This window comes from Eumetopias jubatus, unplaced genomic scaffold (genome assembly GCF_037043125.1).
Source record: "Eumetopias jubatus isolate StellerSeaLion01/CBP00866 unplaced genomic scaffold, mEumJub1_p1.0 scaffold_2, whole genome shotgun sequence".
NCBI lineage: Eukaryota > Metazoa > Chordata > Mammalia > Carnivora > Otariidae > Eumetopias > Eumetopias jubatus.
This window is the reverse complement of record NW_028274808.1, coordinates 15,932,797-15,952,998: the sequence shown is the minus strand read 5'-3', so window position 1 is coordinate 15,952,998 and position 20,202 is coordinate 15,932,797. Positions and strand designations below refer to the sequence as shown.

Here is a 20,202-nt window from a genome sequence, read left to right as displayed (position 1 = left end):
CTGCTGACACTGAAGGCAGTTATCCATTATAAGAAGGCAGCAAGCACAGGGATAGGAGCACAAGATCTGGAATCAGAAAGATCTAGGTTTGAGTACTGGCTTTGCCACTAACCAGCTCTGTGACTTTGGTCAAGTCCAAACCTTACATTCCTCAATTGCAAAATGGGATAATAACCTGAGCTAACTTTTGGGATTGTTGTTAGGAGTAAATGACAAGATGAGAGTAAAGAGTTAGCACAGTGCTTGAAATATGTACCTGCTTAAAAGCATTAGCTGTGCAGCCACTCAAGAAGTCACTTCTGAAAGTTCAGTCTTCCCACTTGCAAAAGGAAGTCACTAAGAACTACCATACATAGCTATCTTGACGTGAGCAAAATGCTTATAAACTGCCAAGCACTTAGATACCTAACAGTTATATAATAACTTGTATTTATTCATGTTATTTTTGCAGGTACAAGGATGTATGCACAACAATATAGGGAATATAGTCATTAATATTATAAGCTTATATGGTGACAAACGGAAACTAGACTTAACATGGTGAATCTTATATAATGTATATAAACGTTAAATCACCATGTTAATATATCCTTAAAACTAATAAAATATTAGATGTCAACTACACTTCATAATAAGTCAATAAACCTAAGTAAGGGAAGGGGGAAGCCAAGAGAAAGCTAACATTGCATGATTTTTTTTAAAGTATTTGCATACATTTTTCAAAAAAGTTTAAGAAAAAAAAAAGAGTGATTCAACATAATCAGGAGATACTCTTTATCAAAAACATTTTAAGATATATTTTTAGGGCGCCTGGGTGGCTCAGTTGGTTAAGCGACTGCCTTCGGCTCAGGTCATGATCCCGGAGTCCTGGGATCGAGTCCCACATCGGGCTCCCGGCTCAGCGGGGAGCCTGCTTCTCCCTCTGACCCTCTCCCCTCTCGTGCTGTTTCTCTCTCTCTCTCTCTCAAATAAATAAATAAAATCTTTAAAAAAAAGATATATTTTTAAAGTTATAAAATGTGTCATCTATAGTTAACATCTAAAGAAAAAAATTAAGGGGTGCCTCAATGGCTCGGTCAGTGGGCGTACGACTCTTGATTTTGGCACATGTATGCACTCTCTCTAAAAAAAAAAAAAAAAAGAAAAAAATTAAGGGGTGCCTGGGTGGCTCAGTCGGTTAGGCGTCCAACTTTTGATTTCAGCCCAGGTCATGATCTCCAGGTCATGAGATCAAGGCCCATGTCGGGCTCTGTGTTCAGCGTGGTCTGCTTGGAATTCTCTCTCTCCCTCTGCCCCTCCCCTGCTTGCTCACTCTCTCTCTCAAAATAAAAAATAAAATAAAAATTTTTAAAAAATTTTAAAAAGGAAAAAAGAAAAATTAATCAATAAATGTTATTACCTACTTCGAGTCCAAATAATAGCCAATACAAGTTTAATAAAACTCAATGTAATAAAATCTTAAAAGATTTTATAAACAAATATTAACAGACTTTAGTTGAACAAGCCCATATTATCCCTTTTGTTAGTAACTTCCTGGTTGACACTGCTAAATCAAAAACATATACTAGAATTACAGTCTTTTCTCTTTGTTAAAAAACAATAACTGTACTTCTAGATCATGTTTTACCAATACCATTGGACCTGAAATAGGAGTTAAGTTTTTCTAGACCTTAGTCTCCTCATTTATGATGGTGTAAGACAGAATAATTTCCAAAATTCCTTCCAGCACAAAAATTAGGATGCAATTTTTAATCAAAGTTTTCTTGAAATTCATCTCAGTAACCGATTTTTACAGTAAAAATTACTTTGCCTAACTTTTACCAGAGTCAGCTACTTGTAACAGAGTTAATATATAATTTAAAAACAAAGTTTCCAAACTACCACCTTTCTCAAGTCCATTTTAATAGATATATTAATATTACAATATATATGGACCTAAACTGAACCTTTGACCATTTTAGAAGTTTACTCAGAGAAGTCATATTAAGAAATGAAAAGTCAAAAGGAAGAGAAGAAAAAGGTGGTGAAACACAGAACCCAAATATTACATAGGTTGGACTCAATGAATGAATGAATGAATGAATGAATAAGTGAATGAAGAGATATACAGATATAAGGAGAAAAACCTGAGTTTGTAATTTACCTCAATGAGTAATGCAACCATCTTTTTCCCATCAGCTTCTGGATTGGCAAGTTTGTTAAATTCCAAATCAAAATAAAGCTTGCACACAGCGTTTTCAGGAATGACTTCATAGCAGTGTAAGAGATTTTTTCTGAATTGAGTAATTCAAGATTGTTAGGTTTACATCTTATACCTTTTTAAAATCATGGCAGTTGATCTTATATCTCAAGATACTGCTTAACTGTGATTGAATGATATATAACTACGGCATAATGAAGACATGGCAAAGTGAACAACTGCTCCCTGTGGGTTTAGGGATCATATTATTAAGAGCTCCATCAAAGAAGATGTAACAATCATATTCTGTAACAGTATTTATTTGAAAATATGGTCAACTTCATGCTGTTATTTATTCACAGAATTTTGACATTGTATGATCTTTTTTTTTTCTTGGTGTCATTATAAAAAGAATCTTGTCTGAGAAAAGAAATTTCTTTCTCGAACTGGAATCTCAGGATCACATGTATTCCTGGGATTTGATAAATGAGAATTTTTTAAGTTTTGTATTTTCATTAGGAAAATAGTATGTTAAAAACTGACTAAAAACATATTCTGAATCACCAGACTTCAAAGAGTTTTCAATGCTCACATGTGGATCAAGAGATAAGACTTTAACATGGGTTATTAAAAATACATACTGCTTCCATAAGTAAATGATGATCTGTGCTAAGTGAAGTCCAGATGGCATCCTACAGAAGTAAAAGGTTTGTAATTTGAACAAGAGGTGATGGGGGAATTGCGTCATCACATGCGCAGGAACTCAGAACACACACACAATTGCACACGACTTTTCTCCCGGCACCTGGTAAGATCATGCAGTGTTGCCATGACAAGGAAGCTCCAGAATTCAATTCTACTATTAAAGGAGTAACCAAGTGGGGGATCGAGATCTACAACAGTTAATTCAGCCAGAATTAATTTCACGAACATTACTAGATGAAGGAAATGTAACTTTAATGTGTTGTCCTTTACAGACTTACCGGGATTTATAATAAAACCAAAGTTGAGCATAGGTTGTCACCAGGTAAATACGTTGTCCCTCGCCCACTTTGTATTCCAAAGCAAATACATGAACAGCCTTTAGAAGATCAAAAATAATATTCAAAAAATTAATAAGGCACAAATCCAAAATCAACTGTGGCTATGCAATGTTCGTGAAGAATTTTATCGAATTTTGGAAAAGTGGAATTTGAACTTTATTACTAAAAAAAGAAAAATAATTATTACATCTATGCCAATCAAAATCTAATTATATTTATTTTTATTCACTCAAGTAATACGTGCTCAAGGCAGAAACAATTCGAATATCCAGATCAAAAAGAGAAAAAAAAGGAGAAAAATCACTTTTCAATCACCTCAGTTTGACTTCCTATTATAGCTTCACTTTCTAGTTTATGAAACTGAACTATTTCTTTTAAAGATTTACTCATTTTAAAGAGAGAGAGAGAGCTCACGTGCATCATGGGGAGGGGCAGAGGGAGAGAGACTCTCAAGCAGACTCTGCGCTAAGTGCAGTTTTCCTTCCTCCTCATTTCATCCTTAAAAATTCCATACTCCACTCATTCGTTTCCTCATATTTCTGTGGGTATTGTTGTAGTTCTCCACTTAAATCTAGTCATTCTATTATTTTTCAGTCCATGGATATGGTCATTCTTCCTCTAAGCATAGCTTCTTTTATTTATTTTTTTAAATTTTTTTTCCCTAATTTATTTATTTGACAGAGAGAGAGCACAAGCAGGGGGAGTGGGAGAGGGAGAAGCAGGCTTCCCGCGGAGCAGGGAGCCCGATGCGGGGCTTGATCCCAGGACCCAGGGATCATGACCTGAGCCGAAGGCAGACGCTTAACTGACTGAGCCACCCAGGTGCCCCAGCATAGCTTCTTTTAAATGTCATTAAGTGTTCCCTCTTTCGCTGTGTCTTTCTCTGTCAAATAAATAAATAAAATCTTTAATAAATAAATAAATAAATAAATAAATAAATAAATAAATAAATGTCATTATGTGAGAGTAGGACAAATAGGCTGAGTAGGAGGATGCTGAGCTCACCTTCCATGGACACACTGAGGTAACCGCCACAAGTAAAGCAACTTGCTCTGAAAACAGTCAAAGACCAGCAGAACAAATCTTCCACAGCTGAAGATGTAAAATCAGGGCAATATCAAGAAGGGTCGGGGGGGGGCGTAAAACAAAAATAGGAACTAAACCCTGGTACGGAGAACCACAAGCAGGACAGTTAGCACAGGCGTAGAAGTCCTCCCTGAGGAGGAAGAGGATCAAGCCCCACATCAGGCACCCCCAGGCCTGGTGACCTGCCGCCGGAGAACGGAGAACCAGTCCCCATTCCCTAGTATATCTGGTTTTTGAAAATCACCAGGACTTAACTCTCAGACAGACTCCACTGTTACAGGGCCAACACACCGTATTACTTAGTTCAAGACCCAGCACACAGAAGCAGCAGTTTGAAAAGCAACTGGGTTACATACAGGAAGATTCATTGACTAATTTTAAGACCAGTGCCAGAGAAACCAAGATAGGGGTAGGAGCTCCCTCTGGAGATGCGAGTGCTAGTGGGTGGCATTTTTCCTGCCCTCCTTTCGCCTAGCTGGCCCGACACTGGTGGGAGCCAGTCCTGACTCTCCGTCTGCCTGCCCCATCTCAGTGCTCCCCGGGTGACTGGCCCCATCTAACCTGCCTGCCCTGACAGGCATTCATCCAGCGTGGCTCTTGCCTCACCATAGCTGGCAGACAGCCTCGGTTGGGGCCAGCACCCCCAAAAAGCAACACTAACCCGGCCACACCCAGCAGACAGCCCCGGCTGGTACTGGCACCCCCCCAGAGCGAGTCCTGCCCAGGCAGGTGAGGAGCCACAGTGGCTGCGGCCAGGCCTCTCAGCCAGAGGCCTCAGGGCCAACAGCACTGGGGGCTAGCTCTTCCCACCTGTGTGCCTGCGGTAGTCACAGCCAGTCATTAGAGTCCACTGATCTGGGGGCCAGGACTGCCCAGCAGGGCGCCCAGAGGAACCACGGCCCACAGTCATTGCTGATGGACAAGGAAGGCTGAGGACCAGGCTCAGCAACCAGGGCACAAGCAGCCGCCGCAGCCTGGGCACCACAGGAGGTCACATGCAGTCACAAGGGGACACCCCCACAGTGATTGGTTCCTGTGACCGGCGGGGGTTGTGCTTCTGGGCCCCCAGGACACCTGTCACATAAAGCTACTACCCTGAAGACCAGAGACAGAGCTGACTTACCTAATAATTGAAAACAAACACAGAAAGTCAGACAAAATAAGGAGACAAAGGACTATGTTCGCAACAAAAGAATAAGACAAAACCTCAGAAAAAGAAACGGAGATAAGCAATCTACCTGACGAACAGATAGTTCAAAGTTATGGTCAGAAAGATGCTTCCCAGACTTGAAAGAAGAGTGGATGTACTTTGAGAAGTTCAACAAAGAAATAGGAGATATAAAAGAGAAGGAATCAGAGCCGAAGAATACAATAACTGAAATGAAAACTACACCAGAGGCAATCAGAGCAGATTAGAGGATGCAGATTGTGGAAAGCATCCAAGCTGAATACTGAAAAGAAAAGGAAATGAATAAAATAACCATAGGTTAAGGAACCTCTGGGACAACATCAAGTGCACTAACAATCACATTATAGGAGCCCCAGAAGGAGAAAAGATAAAGGGGCAGAAAACTTACTTGAAGCAATGATAGCCTAAAACTTCCCTGACCCGGGAAAGGAAAAATATAACAGTGCCAAGAAGCACAGAGAGCCCAAACAAGATGAACCCAAGGAGGTACACACCAAGACACGTGATAACTAAATGGCAAAATTTAAAGATAAAGAGAGACTCTTCAAAGCAGTAACAAAAAAGCAACTAGTTACATACAAGGGAACACCCACAGATTGTAAACTGATTTTTTCAGCAAAAACGAGGCAGGTCAGAAGGGGGTGGCATGATACATTTCAAGTGCTGAAAAGAAATAAACCTATGTCCAAGAATACTCTACCCAACAAGATTACCATTCAGAACCGAAGGAGAGATATAGAGTTTCCAGACAAAATTTAAAAGAGTTCTTTACCACTAAATTGGCTTTCCAACAAATTTTAAAAGGACTTCTTTATGTGGAAAAGAAAAGAACATAACTAGAAGAAAATTATGAAAGGAAAAAATTTCACTTATCAAAGAAAACATATAGTAAAAGTAGATCAATCACTTATAAAGCCAGTATGAAGGTTAAAGGACAAAAGTAGTAAAATATCTACAAAAATTAGTTAAGGCGAACATAAAACAAATAGATGTAAAATATAGCATCATACACTTAAACACGGAGGTGGGAAGTAAAAATGTAGCACTTTTAGAATGTGTTGGAACATCAGCAACCACCAACTTTATAGACTGCTATATACTTAAGATATTATACATGAACCTCGTGGTAACTATACGCCAAAAACCTATAACAGATACACAAAAAATAAAGAGGGAGGAATCCAGGTATAACACTAAAGAAAGTCATCAATCACAAGGAAAGACAGCAAGAAGGAAAAAACGAGAACTACAAAAACAACCAGAAAACAACTAACAAAATGGCAATAGGTACATATCTATCAATAATCACTTTTACACGGACTAAGTGGACTAAATGCTCCAATCAAATGACAAAGCGTGACTGAATGGAAAAAAAACCAACCCCATCTATATGCTGCCCACAAGAGACTTCAGATTGAAAGACTGAAAAAGAAGGGATAAGATATGCCATGCAAATAAATGGAAAAAAGATATTCCAAGCAAATGAAAATGAAAAAAAAAAAAAAAAAAGGCAGCACTTATATCAGACAAAATAGACTTAAACACTGTAAAAAGAGACAAAGAAAGGCATGACATAGGGGCTCCTGGGTGGCTCAGTTGGTTGAGCATCCAACACTTGGTTTCGGCTCAGGTCATGATCTCAGCGTCCTGGGACTGAGCCCCTTGTCAGACTCTGCACTCAGCAGGGAATCTGCTTGAGATGCTCTCCCTCTGCCCCTCCCGCACCTGTGTGCACTCTCTAATAAATAAATCTTAAAAAAAAAAAAAAAGAATAGCATGACATAATGATGAAAGGATCAATCTAACAAGAGGATACAACAATTGTGAACGTCTATGCACCCAACACAGGAGCACCCAAATATATAAAGTATTAACAAAGAGGGAGAGAGTGACAGTAATACAGTAAAAGTAGGGTAACTGAACACCCCACTTACATCAGCGGATAGATCATCCAGACAGAAAATCAATAAAGTAACACTGGCTTCGAATGACATGAGACCATATGCATTTAATAGATATATACAGAACATTTCATCCCCAAAGAGAAGAAAACACATTCTTTCAAGTGCACATGGAACATTCTCCAGGATACATCACATGTAAGGCCACCAAACAAGTCTCAATAAATTTAAAAGGACTAAAATCCTATCAAGCATCTGTTCCAACAATATGAAACTAGAAATCAATTACAAGAAAAAACTGGAAGTAACACAAACACATGGAGAATAAACAACATGTTTCTTAACAATGGGTCAATGGGGTGAATGGAGTCAATGGGCAAATTCAAGAGGAAATAAAAAAAAATACCTGGACACAAGAGAAAATGGAAACACCATGGTTCAAAATCTATGGAACACAGCAAAAGCAGTTCTAAGAGGGAAATTTATAAGCAATACAGTCCTACTTCAAGAAATAAGAAAAATCTCAAAAAAGCAATCTAAACTTACACCTAAAGGAACTAGCAAAACAAGAGCAAAGCCCAAAATTAGAATGAAGAAAATAATAAAGATCAGAGTGGAAATAAATGAAATAGAGACTAAAAAGATAATAGAAAAGCTCAATGGAATTAAAAGCTCCTTCTTTGAAAAGATAAACAAAATTAATATAGCCAGACTCACCAAGAATAAAAAAGAAGACTCAAAAATAAAATCAGAAATAAAAGAGAAGTTACAACTGACACCACAAAAATACAAAGGTTTATAAGAGACTACTACAAGAAAATATATGCCAATAAATTAGACAACCTAGAAGAAATGGATAAAGACTGAATCAGGAAGAAATAGAATATCTGTACAGATGGATTACTAGTAATGAAAGTGAATCAGTAATCAAAAAGTTCCCAAAAAACAACAGTCCAGGACCAGATGGCTACACAGGTGAATTCTACCAAACATTTAATAAAGAATTCTCAAGCTGTTCCAAAATATACAAGAGAAAGGAATTTTTTTTTTTTAGATTTTTTATTTATTTATTTATTTGAGAAAGAGAATGAGATAGAGAGAGAGCATGAGACGGGGGAGGGTCAGAGGGAGAAGCAGACTCCCTGCTGAGCAGGGAGCCGGACGCGGGACTGGATCCCAGGACTCCAGGATCATGACCTGAGCCGAAGGCAGTCACTTAACCAACTGAGCCACCCAGGCACCCTTTTTTTTTTTTTTTTTAAGGAATGCTTCTAAATTTGTTGCACAAGGCCACCAGCATTACCCTCAAACCAAACTGGACAAAGACACTACAAAAAAAAAAAAAAAAAAAGGAAATTACAGACCATTATCCCTGATGAGCTCTTCAACAAAATATTAGCAAACCTAACACAATACTTTAAAAGGATCATTCACCATGATCAAATGGGGTTTATTCCAGGGACACAAGAATGGTTCAATATCCACAAATCAACATATACAGCACTTTAATAAAATGAAGGATAAAGATCAGATGATCACCTCAATAGATGCAGAAAAAGCATCTGACCAAATTTAACATCATGATAAAACTATCAACAAAGTGAATATAGAGGGAACACACCTCAACATAAAAAGACCATAAATGACTAACCCACAGCCAACATCATACCCAATAATGAAAAGCTGAAAGCTTTTCCTCCAAGATGAGGAAAAGATAAGATACCCATTCTTTACGCTTCTACTCAATATAGTAGTAGAAATCCTAACCACAGCAATCAGACAAGAAAAAGAAGGGGAAAAAAGGCATCCAAATTGGTAAGGAAGAAGTAAAACATACAGATGGCCAACAATGCTCAATATCACTAATCATCAGGGACATGCAAATCAAATCAAATCGAATGAGATATCACCTCACACCACTCAGAATGGCTAGGATCAAAAAAACAAGAAATGGGGCACCTGGGTGGCTCAGTTGGTTAAGCATCTGACTCTTGATTTCGGCTCAGGTCATGATCTCGGGGTCCTCGGATGGAGCCCTGAGTCAGGCTCAGCGTTCAGTGGGGAAGTCTGCTTGAGGATTCTCTCTCTCCCTCTCTCTCTACCCCTCCCCCACCCTGCTCTCTCTAAAATAAATAAATAAATCTAAAAAAAAACAAAAAAGGACAAGAAATAACAATGCTGGTAAGGATTTGGAGAAAAGGGAACACTTATGCACCACTGGTGGGAATGTAAGTTGATGCAGCCATTACAGAAAGCAGAATGGAGGTTCCTCAAAAAAAATTAAAAATCGAACTACCATACAATCCAGTAATTCCAATAATTCAGTATTCACCTGAAGAAAATGAAACCACTAAATCAAAAAAGTATATATACAAGGTTTATTTGTAATAGCCAAGTTATGGAAGATACCTAAGTGTCCACTGATAAATAAAGATAAAGATGCAGTATATATACACAAAAGATTATTACTCAGCCATAAAAAAAAGAATGAAGTCTTCCTGTTCACAACAACATGGATGGACCTAAAGGATATAATAAGTTAGAGAAAAACAAAAAATCGTATGATTTCATTTATATGTGGAATCTAAAAACAAAACAAACCTGAAATGGACTCATAAATACAGAGAACAAACTGGTGGTTGCCTGAGCGAAGGGGGATAAATAGGTGAAGGGGTTTAAGAAGCACAATCCTCCAGTTATAAACGAGCCATGACGATGAAGGGTATGGCATAGGGAATACAGTCAATGATATTATAGTAACTTTGGTGAGAGACGGTGATTCGACTTATCATGGTGAGCATTTTGTAATATATATAATTGTCGAATCACTGTGTTCACCTGAAACTAATATACTATGTCAACTATATTTCAATTAAAACTTTTTAAAATATCATTACAAATTTTTTAAACTAATTGTCACTACATAGCTCATTCTTTTTCATTTATTAATATTAAGTAAATGGCCAAAAATTCATAGGGATAATTTCTGTAAATAGTGTGATATTTAGGGACACCGGGGTGGCTCAGTCGTTAAGCATCTGCCTTCGGCTCAGGTCATGATCCCGGGGTCCTGAGATCGAGTCCCGTATCGGGCTCCCTGCTCAGCGCGAAGCCTGCTTCTCCCTCTGCCTGCCGCTCCCCCTGCTTGTGCTCTCTCTCTGACAAATAAATAAATCTTAAAAAAAAAAAAATAGTGTGGTATTTAGATCACAATTAAATTCTTTTGCTAGATCATGTGGACTGAAATGAAGACAACAGACTTTTTTTTTTTAAATCCTAAGTTATAGTAGCTTCACAAAAAAAAAAAGTAGGAGACAAGAAAATTACCTCTTTACAGCTTTTAACAAAATTAAAAGCCTGAGTTTGCCGATGGAATAGTTTCCAAATGGAGGGTGGTTCTTCTGGCTTGGACAATCTTGGTCTGTATACTGAGGATAATGGTTTCCTCTCATAACGAGATGCTCGTTCTTCAATTTGCTTCAGTTTTGCTTCCCATTTTCTCTCCATTGGTTTAGAAGTTACGGGAAAGTAAATTCTATCCCATGTAAGATTTCTGCCAGTTAGTACTAAAACAAACAAACAAGGACATCAATTTCTTTGTTTAGAATATATTTTTTTGGTAAAACTTCAAAACCCATTTTGTAATGGTTATTTCCTTAACTGCCTTTACATATAATATATATTATGTACATGTGTACTATGTATATACGTATATAGTATATTTAACATACATACTATGCGTATATATGTACTATATACATGTGTATATATAGTTTTGCATGAAGTTTTAATGTGAAATAAGAATGGGGCTAGTTATCAGGTAGCTTTAGATCTTGGCTCTTCCATCTAATAGTGCTATGATTTTAGAAGCACCCTAAGCCTTAACTGCAAAATGGGGATCAATGTCATCCTGAACACTTTATGCAATTATCATAAGGATAAATGTGATAGGACATAAGAAAACATTTTGTAAATTACAAAGCCTCATGTAAACATAAGTGGTTTTTGTGTCATTATGGTTTTTTTTAATAATTTTGTTATGTTAATCACCATACATTACATCATTAGTTTTTGATGTAGTGTTCCATGATTCATTGTTTGTGCAAAACACCCAGTGCTCCATGCAGAATGTGCCCTCTTTAATACCCATCACCAGGCTAACCCAACCCCCCACCCCCTCCCCTCTAGATATCATTATGGTTTTTATTATAACCACTTTATTGCATCAAGCACTATCTTGCCCAAGTAGTGCTACTATGTTGGCCATCACTCTTGTGCTATTTCCTAGTACAGAGTTCCTTTCTAGACACCACTGTGCAGTTCCCTTTTCTTCTGTTTCCATCCACTGCTCTTCTTTTCTCCCAACACGATAGTTAGTTGGGAGAACAATTCAGTGTATAAACGAGAACTGCAATATTGATTAGTTTTGGTTTATGTTAATCATAAGCATGTTTAAAGATAGGAATAAACACATTTTAACCTGTGTCTGTTAATTTAATGACTGTATTTTTGTCATTAGTCAATGTGAAATGGCAGTCTTTTAATCCTTGTTTATCAATGACATGTGTTTTTTGTTTGCACACAGTATATCCATGTTAGCCATGCCAAGGTAAGGGGGCCAGGAAATACTTTTGTGATTTGGGATTATGGTTTACTTACAATAAAAAAAAAAAAAAAAAAAAGGATAGGCTTTTAGAAGGGGAGAAAAGCTTGCATCGTAGGTAAGTAATGGCCACAAAATCTCTGCCATTCCTCCTATCAAGAGATGGTATCTGAGCCCACTCACTGATTCTGTCCTTGGCCATGTGACTTGCTTCGGTCAATGCCGCATCAACAAGTGTGAAGCAAACCGAGGTGTAGTAAGTGCTTTTGCACTGGATTTGGCTACGCTGGAGTCCTGCCCTGAGACTGTCATGCTAGAACTCTGGTCTCACAGAGGATAAAAGGACATCAGGAGCAGAATCAAATTACCCCAGCTAACAGCCAAGACCAACTAACTCAAACGTACTGAGTTCAGATGTTTTGGATCATCCAGACATCCGAATTCAACGCCTAAGTAAGCCTGAGTGAGTTCAGGTGACATCTGCCAAAGACCTGCCCAGTCAACCCATAGAACTGTAAGAAAAAATTAACTTGTCTTAAGCCAAGAGGTTTTGGTCTGGTTTTCCGTATAGAAATCGATAGCTGATGTAGTCTCCCTCTTCATTAGTAATATCATCATTTATGTAGAAAACACATATAATAGTTTTTTAAAGTGAAATAACAACATATACTAAAGCATTTGAGAGAAAAACTCCTATTTACCTCTGGCAATGCCTTTCCAGTACTTGTGCTTTTCGAGTCGATAAATATTCTCTTGAATGTTTGCAGAAAACTTTGCAACACAAACTCACTGGCAACTGATATATTCCTGGGAAGGAAAAACAGGTTCATCCTAAAAGATTGAGATGGTAGAATATCATGACACTGTTAGATTTCACATTGGACTTCAAACATATCAGACCTAAGAAAGATTATTGTTACACATGATCCACATGAAAATTATATTTTATAAACGAAGAAACAAACATAATTCTAAAGGTATCAATATAAACTTCATAACAGATATGCCTAGAAACAGAATACAATTTCACTGGGTTGAAGAGCTGGAATAATTTTTAATGAAATGGCTTTTTTCAATATAAAGTGACACAGAACTCCAGATTGCTAGATTCTGAGTATTCAGTTTATTTTAATCTGCTTCGCATACAGATAAAAATCCTTTACATTTAGACAACCTAGGTGAGAAACTGACTTTCTTCTATGAAATGTATTAACTTTTAATAAAGCCCACTGATTACTTAATGAAGAAAATAAACACAGAATGCAATTAGATAGGACTTGTAGCTCTAGTACCTAGCCAGTAACTGACAGAGTAACCATGTGGATGTTCATACTTGGTGACATGACATCGGGAAAACTTCTGATTTTATAAAAAAAAAAAAAAAAAAAAAAACCAGTATTTTTTATGTACACCATACATGAAAGTCATGGAAACACAATGGAAAACCAGTCTGACACTTAGCAGACTGAAGAAACCACAATGTCAACAGAGGAAAAAGAGGAATTCAATATATGTTATGGCTCTCATGTTGTCTGCACAGTTCAAAAATTTTAACAGCTGGGTTGAGGGTCAGAAGACAACTGGGGGCTGGACTGTTGGAGCAGGAGGGCTGAATGACAAAAGCAAAGGAAATGGAGACAAGGAAGGCATCTGGCATGCTGGTTTGGGACTATCATATTCCTCATCCCTACCCCCTGGGATAAGAAATAGGTCACCATTTTAGAAATGCTTTTAATTCCTGGTAGGGAAGGACTGCTGTCTTTCTTTTATATAACTGTACATCAAAAAACCCTTTTTACACAGAGGCCGTAACTATTTTTGGTAAGTTTCCAAGTTCCAAAGAAAAATATTTGTTGTATTTTAAAATAGTAGGTTTAAGAGCTCTATTATTTATTTCTTCACATTGCACCACAATGTTAATTTTTTTTTTTTTTTAAATTAAGCTCTATGCCCAATGTGGGGCCCGAACTCCTGACCAAAAGGTCAAGAATCACATGGTCTACCCACTGAGCCAGCCAGGCGCCCCTCTCCCCCACCCCGCCCACAATGTTATTTCTTAACATTGTGTTTAGCCACGGTCAATACTGATTTTACAACTAAAGGTGGTCAGGCTAGAAAAAAGGCTGGCTTAGTCCTTTTAGAGGAACTGTAGTGGGAGAAGAGGCAGAGGGAAGGAGGAAGACAGACGACACAGCCAGCCAACCTCAGCCGCCCTGGTTTCCCTAGGTTTATGCCTAGACTTGCCCAGCTCGGACACTTGAAGGCCTGAGTCCCAGGACCAGCTGGAAGAGACAGCACATGCTTCATGATTCCTGGCCTCTAGGGAAAGCTTCCTTACTCTTTTGTCTATCACAAGTCAACTCCTCTTCCCTCTGCCCTGCGAACAGATTCATCAGTATTCTGTGCTTTCTGGCATTTATGTTCAGTTCCAGTATTTAGTCATGTTCTGGTATTTGGCAATATTTTCTTAAAAAGATTCTACTTATTTGAGAAAGAGTGAAAGCGAGAGAGATCAGAGGGAGAGGGAGAGGCAGACTCCAGGCCGAGCAGGGAGCCCGATGCAGGGCTCAATCCCAGGACCCCGGGATCACGACCCAAGCTGAAGGCAGATGCTTAACCACCTGAGCCACCCGGGCACTCCTGGCAATGTTTTCTTAACATAATCCCCTTTATAGCCTCTTGGAATACATTTATACTATTTCTCCCACTGCTAGAATAGTCATAATAAACTATGTGATTAAAATTTATTTGTAGTAATATTGCTATATAAGAGTACATTCCAGATGAGTACGTTCACCTTTTCCACTTCGGTCATTTTGCCTCTCAATGCTTGAACAGAAGTAACTCATAATTTCCCAGAAATCTCCTATAAGAGATAAGAAAACATACAGTGATCTATTGTTCTTTTCCAATTCCCCCTTTCTGCCATCCTCACTGGATTCCCCCATCCAAATAGCCTAACTCTCTGCCAGACTAATCACCCTGAAAACCAGATTTGTAACTTTCCATAGCAACATTCCTTAATGATTCAGAACATCACTCAATTCACACTTTGGCTTACCTCAAGAAGTCCAAACTCCCTCTATAATCTGGACCAGATTCTAAACCACTTTACAGTCTCCACAATCAAAACCACTTAATCATCTTATTTCTTATTGTTCAGGCATCTCACCAAATGAACGATAAGGACCACATCCTGTCCCTGGCCGACGACAATCACCCTCTTGCATATATATTCCTCTTACCTGGAATGCCTCACTTGCCTCTCCCTCTTCGAGGCCCAGGTCAAAGTTGGCCACCTCTGAGACAATTCTGTAAAAAGAAATTACTGGATTCAGTCAGAAGACATCACCTCTAGCCAACCCTTTTGCTATGACAACGTTTCACGAGACTAATTAGCGTAATTCACAGGAAAACAGAAAACCACTGCTGCTGCTTTAACTGAAGTATCATGTTGGTAAGAGAGTTCAGCAGAGCAAGGGGTGTGGGCATCACCATGGGGTGATAGGACCTGTGCAACTATACCAGCACCTCCCTTATGAAGAACTGCATGCTGAACCAATGGTAGGGTTTGGAGGGGGTCCCATTCTTCAGTTTTACGGCAGCAGAAAAGGGCCTGCCAAACACGGGTCCTCTCTCAATTTGGGAGGGATTAAGAAAGGCCCAAGTGTTCTTCTTGGGATGCAAATCTAACTCCGGTAATTCTCCTTTTAGCAAGAGCAAATGACTTCATTTCCTTAAGCCCGTGCAGGGATTGGGATTCCTACCTCCAGGAGTTGTTGAAAGGGTAAGAAAATGTGCTGCGAAAAATGTGCTAAGCACTCAACAAAGGGCTGCCATCCATCCATCCATCCATCCATCCATCTATCTATGTCTATGTATGGACAAAATACGGCCCCTGATTTATACCCGAATAGACAGAAATGTTAGGGGCAGCCTGGCTCTTCACGTGGGAATCCCTGACTTCGAATGATGTCCCGAACCTCTTGAAGTTTGACGCAGAATTTCCTGCTGGATTTGTGTTGATAAATTCTGCGAAAACGACTCCTTGTTTGCACCAGGGTCTGTACGTAGTTCGTGAACCAAAACAGGCGGGGAGGCAGTAGCGCAGGGAAGGAGGATTTAGGGGCAGGGAACTGGGGGTGAGCCAAGGAAAGGCCTCGGGCACCAGAGGGGAATGGAGATTACCAGCGCGGGTCGCAGCCTGCTCCCCTTCCTCCGGGAGGTCTGAGTGGGCGTCAGGCCCGCCTTTGACTCCCTCCTCTCTGCTCCTTGGGCCTCGCGAGGCGTTCAGGGGCCCCTCCTTTTACTTTCAGAAGCCCGCGCCACCAGCGGAAACCCGCGGGTCCTCACTCGCAGGCGGGACCGCTCTTCAAACCAAGCGCGCGAGGGCGAGGCCCGAGAGCGGGGCGGGCATGCCGACAGGAAGGGACGCTCAGGCCTATGAGGGAGCGGCAAGGGGCGGCGGGGGCGGGGAGAAGAGTGCGCCGGGCCTATGAGGGAGCGGCTGGGGCGGCGGGGGGCGGGGACAGAAGTGCGCCGGGCCTATGAGGGAGCGGCAAGGGGCGGCGGGGGCGGGGAGAAGAGTGCGCCGGGCCTATGAGGGAGCGGCTGGGGTGGCGGGGGGCGGGGACAGGAGTGCGCCGGACCTATGAGGCAGCGGCGTAGGGGCGGCGGGAGCGGGAGAGCGCTGGGGCTGGAGGGACTTGTCCCCGCAGAGGGGAGAGCGCGGGGGCGGGCCCGGGGCACGGCCAGCGGGGGCGGGGGCCTCCCGGGAGCTCACCCTTTAGGACTGCGGGCTGGGGCCTGCGGTCTGGGAAGTCTAACCGGTGCGAGAGGAGTCTTGGCTGCTTGGAGGCTGTGCGGTGAGTGCTGCCATCCGCCCTTCCCGCAGCGGCCCCGTCAACCCTGGGCCCGGTCCCTTCGTCCTCCCAAGCCCTGCGCCTGCCCCGGCACCCTGCCCGGGCTTGCAGCTGCTCCGGGGAGGAGGACGTTGGGCACGGTCCTTCCGGCGGATCCTTTGTTATCGCACCGAGACGGGTGCGAGAACGTGCACTGAAGCCTGCTTAGCGAGAGACCCAAGGCGGGTGGAGGACACCAGGGGATGTGGAGGCCGGGGAACGGAGATCCGGCTGTTGATGCGGAGCCCAGAGGACTGGAGGATCGAGAGGCCGGTCCGGGAGCGTCGAGGCCGGGTTGCAGGAGAGTCTGGATCCGGGGGTGGGAATAGGGGGTTGGAGCCGGAGCCGAAGGCAGCGGGGTGCTTGGGAAGTGAGGGTGGCCAGGACCTTGGGCTGACGTTTGGATCGGGAAGAGTGGAGCGGATGATGGGCGCGAAAAAACGGTGCCCCGAGAGGGCTGGAGGCGAGCCTGGTGCTGCTTGAGAGGCGCGGACTGATCCTCCTGTTACTGGAAGAGGGTTTGGTCTCTGCTGCTTTCTCTGTCTCGGGCCTAGATTTTTTGGGGTTGACCGTGTGACTCAGTTTTCCAGAGAAGTAAATTTCAGGCATTGAATTCCACTTCCTTTTCAGACCTGCAGGCATCCTTAAATCCTTGCAGTTCTTCCCTGTGATTAAGTATCTGTTGCCAAAGTCACCTAGGAGCCGCTTTGAGATCCCCTCAGGGTGTGCCTTTCTCACACTTGTCACTCCTGAAGTCAGTGGGTCTGTTCTCAAGCCATGCAGAAGCTGCCTCTGTCCCTGTACTCAGTAAGTGGCTTCCAAGCCAAAAACCAGCCTTCTCAGCTACCTCTCCCTGTTCCTTCCCCAGTTAGCCATCAAGCCACCTGGACCTCCTAAATACCCGTGAGCTCTGTCCACTTCCCTCCATTTTTGAGAACCACCCTAGGCTCTCACCTAGCTACAGCATTCCTCACCGGCCTGCATACTTCCAGACCCTTCCCCCTGCCCTCCATTCCATTCTCCACAGCACCAGCTGAGTGATCTTTATAAAATAGAATTCTAGAAGGCTGTTCCTTTGCCCATAGGACAAACCCAATCCCTTGACAAGGCTAACAAAGCCGAGCATAGGTTGGCGCCTTGGTCCCCTCCCCATCTTATCTTTCGTTATACCACCGTTTCACTTACTGAACAGCCAGGCTGATCTTCCTACCCATTCTCTGCCTGGAACACTCTGCATTCCCTCTCTCCTTTCATTACATCACATTTGCTTGAGGAACTCCTTCTGGGTTTCTGTTCTCATTAAGTTCTTCAAGGTTAAGTTTTCTATGATGAGTTCCTTTTGCATCCTGCATTTCATAAAAAGCAAATGGCATATCCTTTGCAGTTGCTTGTTTACTTCCCTGCTATCTTCCCTACTAGTCTGTAAGCAAATTCCATGAGGGACTATGTTTATCTTGTTACCTTGCTGTTCCTTACTGTTTTTCCCCATATATCGGGTCTGGCACAAGTAATGCCCATACTACAGCATTATGCTTTTTAATAATTATGCCCTATCTGAAAAAAATAAACCTACTTTAGGTTTACTTAGCAAATTATAATTAAAAGATGTGAATTAGAAAGAAATGGCAGAAGTGAAATACGGAGTTGCTATGACAATGTGAATGTGCAAGATAGTAACAGGTGCTAAGCAAAGTGGTTAGACCAGTCTGTATCAAAATGTGCTCAGCCACTTTGTGTTGGAAGTTAGATGATCTCCAAGAATGAAATGTAAAGCTTAAGTCATCCCTGTCACAACCTGATGTTGGAGCTTTGGTTTTGCCTTGCTCTTTTGCAAAAGAAGGCTTTGAAAGTTAGAATGTGTTTTAATGAACGAACAATTTATTGGAGTGTGGCAATAAAACCTGTTCACAGTAAACAATAACAACAACATTGTACCTAATTAAATCAGATTTGCTTTTGCTCTCTTTAAAAGAGGCCTTAACTTCCTGCCATTTTAAGAGACTGACATGTTATCTGATACAGGCAATTACAATGTTTCTTTACTGTTTTGCTTTCAAAGCCAATTTAACACAATCTACTGCTTCATCCCCCTTAAAAAGCAGTCTATTTTCATGTATGGCTTTAAAACAATTTTGGTGCCTACTATTAGATCTTTAAACTCTGCCTCAAATATGGGAAGCACTGGTGTTTGGGTCCCGAAAAAGAGGTGGGAATTTTTAGACTGTTAGATAATGTTTTGTCCACATGTAACATATGTAATGGAGGGGAACAGGTACTTTGTTGTCAGACCACTCAAGGCCAAGTCCCAAGGGTGCCACTTACCAGCTCATTCATAAATTAAGCATAAATCGTATATACACCTCATAGGGTTGTTGTGAGGATAAAATGGGATGTCTGTTGACTATGCTTTGTAACTATATGATGTTATTTCTCTGCCTATTTCATTCTTGCCTGCAAATTGCTTATAGAGCTTTTGAATTAGGGTAGAGTAAGATAAAATTCTCTGATCCCTACTGAGCCCTGTGTGGCATCTGCCTTGTGGAGCCACTTTTGAATAAGGGAGTACAGGTGTGAGTCCCACACAGGGATAGGATCCATGGCTCTAACCATCACTCCGGGCACTCAGGTTTACTGCAGTACTCTGCACACAGTTCGGTAAATCATTACAGCGCAAATGACAAATGAATAAATACTGACTCAGACTTTTCCCAGTTTCAAACCTTCTCTGGCAGGCGGAATTTCTTTAATCAGGTGGTTGTAAATCAGAATCTCCTTCTACAGAGGAGTGGTTCTGAGCGGGAGGGAGGAGACCCTGTAGGTTATCTGTAGTTTTTATAAATGGCATCCAAGATCCTTCATTCTACATTTATTTTATACAAAATATGGCTTTGGACAGTGGGGAACAATTTCAGCCTGTCTTCCTGGTCCTGGGGCCCTTCCAGAGAAAAGGAAAGAATGGTTTGATCTGTTTGTACCGCACCACGGAACTTAGTTCAGTTTACTCTGTATTTCATTTTACTTGCTGCTCAGTGTGTTTTCACCTTAATTACAAAGTAGATATTAAGAGATTGACTACCAGGTCCAACGGCAATATCCAATTTGGTGATTCTTCTAATTCCCCGGAGAAATTCAGAGACCAGATGGGAAAGAATTTCAATAACACCTCTAGTACATTACAGCTGAAATCTGTTCTTATCCAAACTATTGTGAAAAGGCTGTTCTTTCTGTTTCACTTGCTGAATCTGGATATGTGACTGCTTTCAAGATTTTGTCCTAATAGGTCATAAATACAATCCTGAT

At 41.0% G+C, this 20,202-nt stretch overlaps 2 protein-coding genes across 11 annotated transcripts in view; one reads left to right on the top strand and one right to left on the bottom strand.

Annotated features, from left to right (window-relative positions):
• Positions 1-16,364, bottom strand: part of PRIMPOL (primase and DNA directed polymerase) — a 48,245-nt gene extending 31,881 nt beyond the window's left edge. For all 3 annotated transcript variants that reach the window (XM_028099889.2, XM_028099890.2, XM_088020914.1), the window contains exons 1-7: positions 16,190-16,364; positions 15,247-15,313; positions 14,799-14,867; positions 12,703-12,832; positions 10,726-10,964; positions 3,163-3,260; positions 2,144-2,273 (exon numbers count right to left, since the gene is read on the bottom strand). In XM_028099889.2, the coding sequence (XP_027955690.1) occupies positions 2,144-2,273; positions 3,163-3,260; positions 10,726-10,905 (408 nt within the window). In that variant the 5' untranslated portion in view covers positions 10,906-10,964; positions 12,703-12,832; positions 14,799-14,867; positions 15,247-15,313; positions 16,190-16,364. The remainder of the gene's footprint in view (positions 1-2,143; positions 2,274-3,162; positions 3,261-10,725; positions 10,965-12,702; positions 12,833-14,798; positions 14,868-15,246; positions 15,314-16,189) is intronic.
• A 364-nt stretch (positions 16,365-16,728) lies between these two features.
• CASP3 (caspase 3) overlaps positions 16,729-20,202 on the top strand; it is a 29,471-nt gene continuing 25,997 nt past the window's right edge. For 6 of the 8 annotated variants that reach the window (XR_015767731.1, XR_015767732.1, XM_088020910.1 and 3 more), the window contains exon 1: positions 16,778-16,866. The gene's annotated coding sequence lies outside the window, so the exon portion shown is untranslated. Of the gene's footprint in view, positions 16,867-20,202 lie in introns of all 8 variants that reach the window. The other 2 variants (XR_015767733.1, XM_088020913.1) reach the window with 1 other exon arrangement.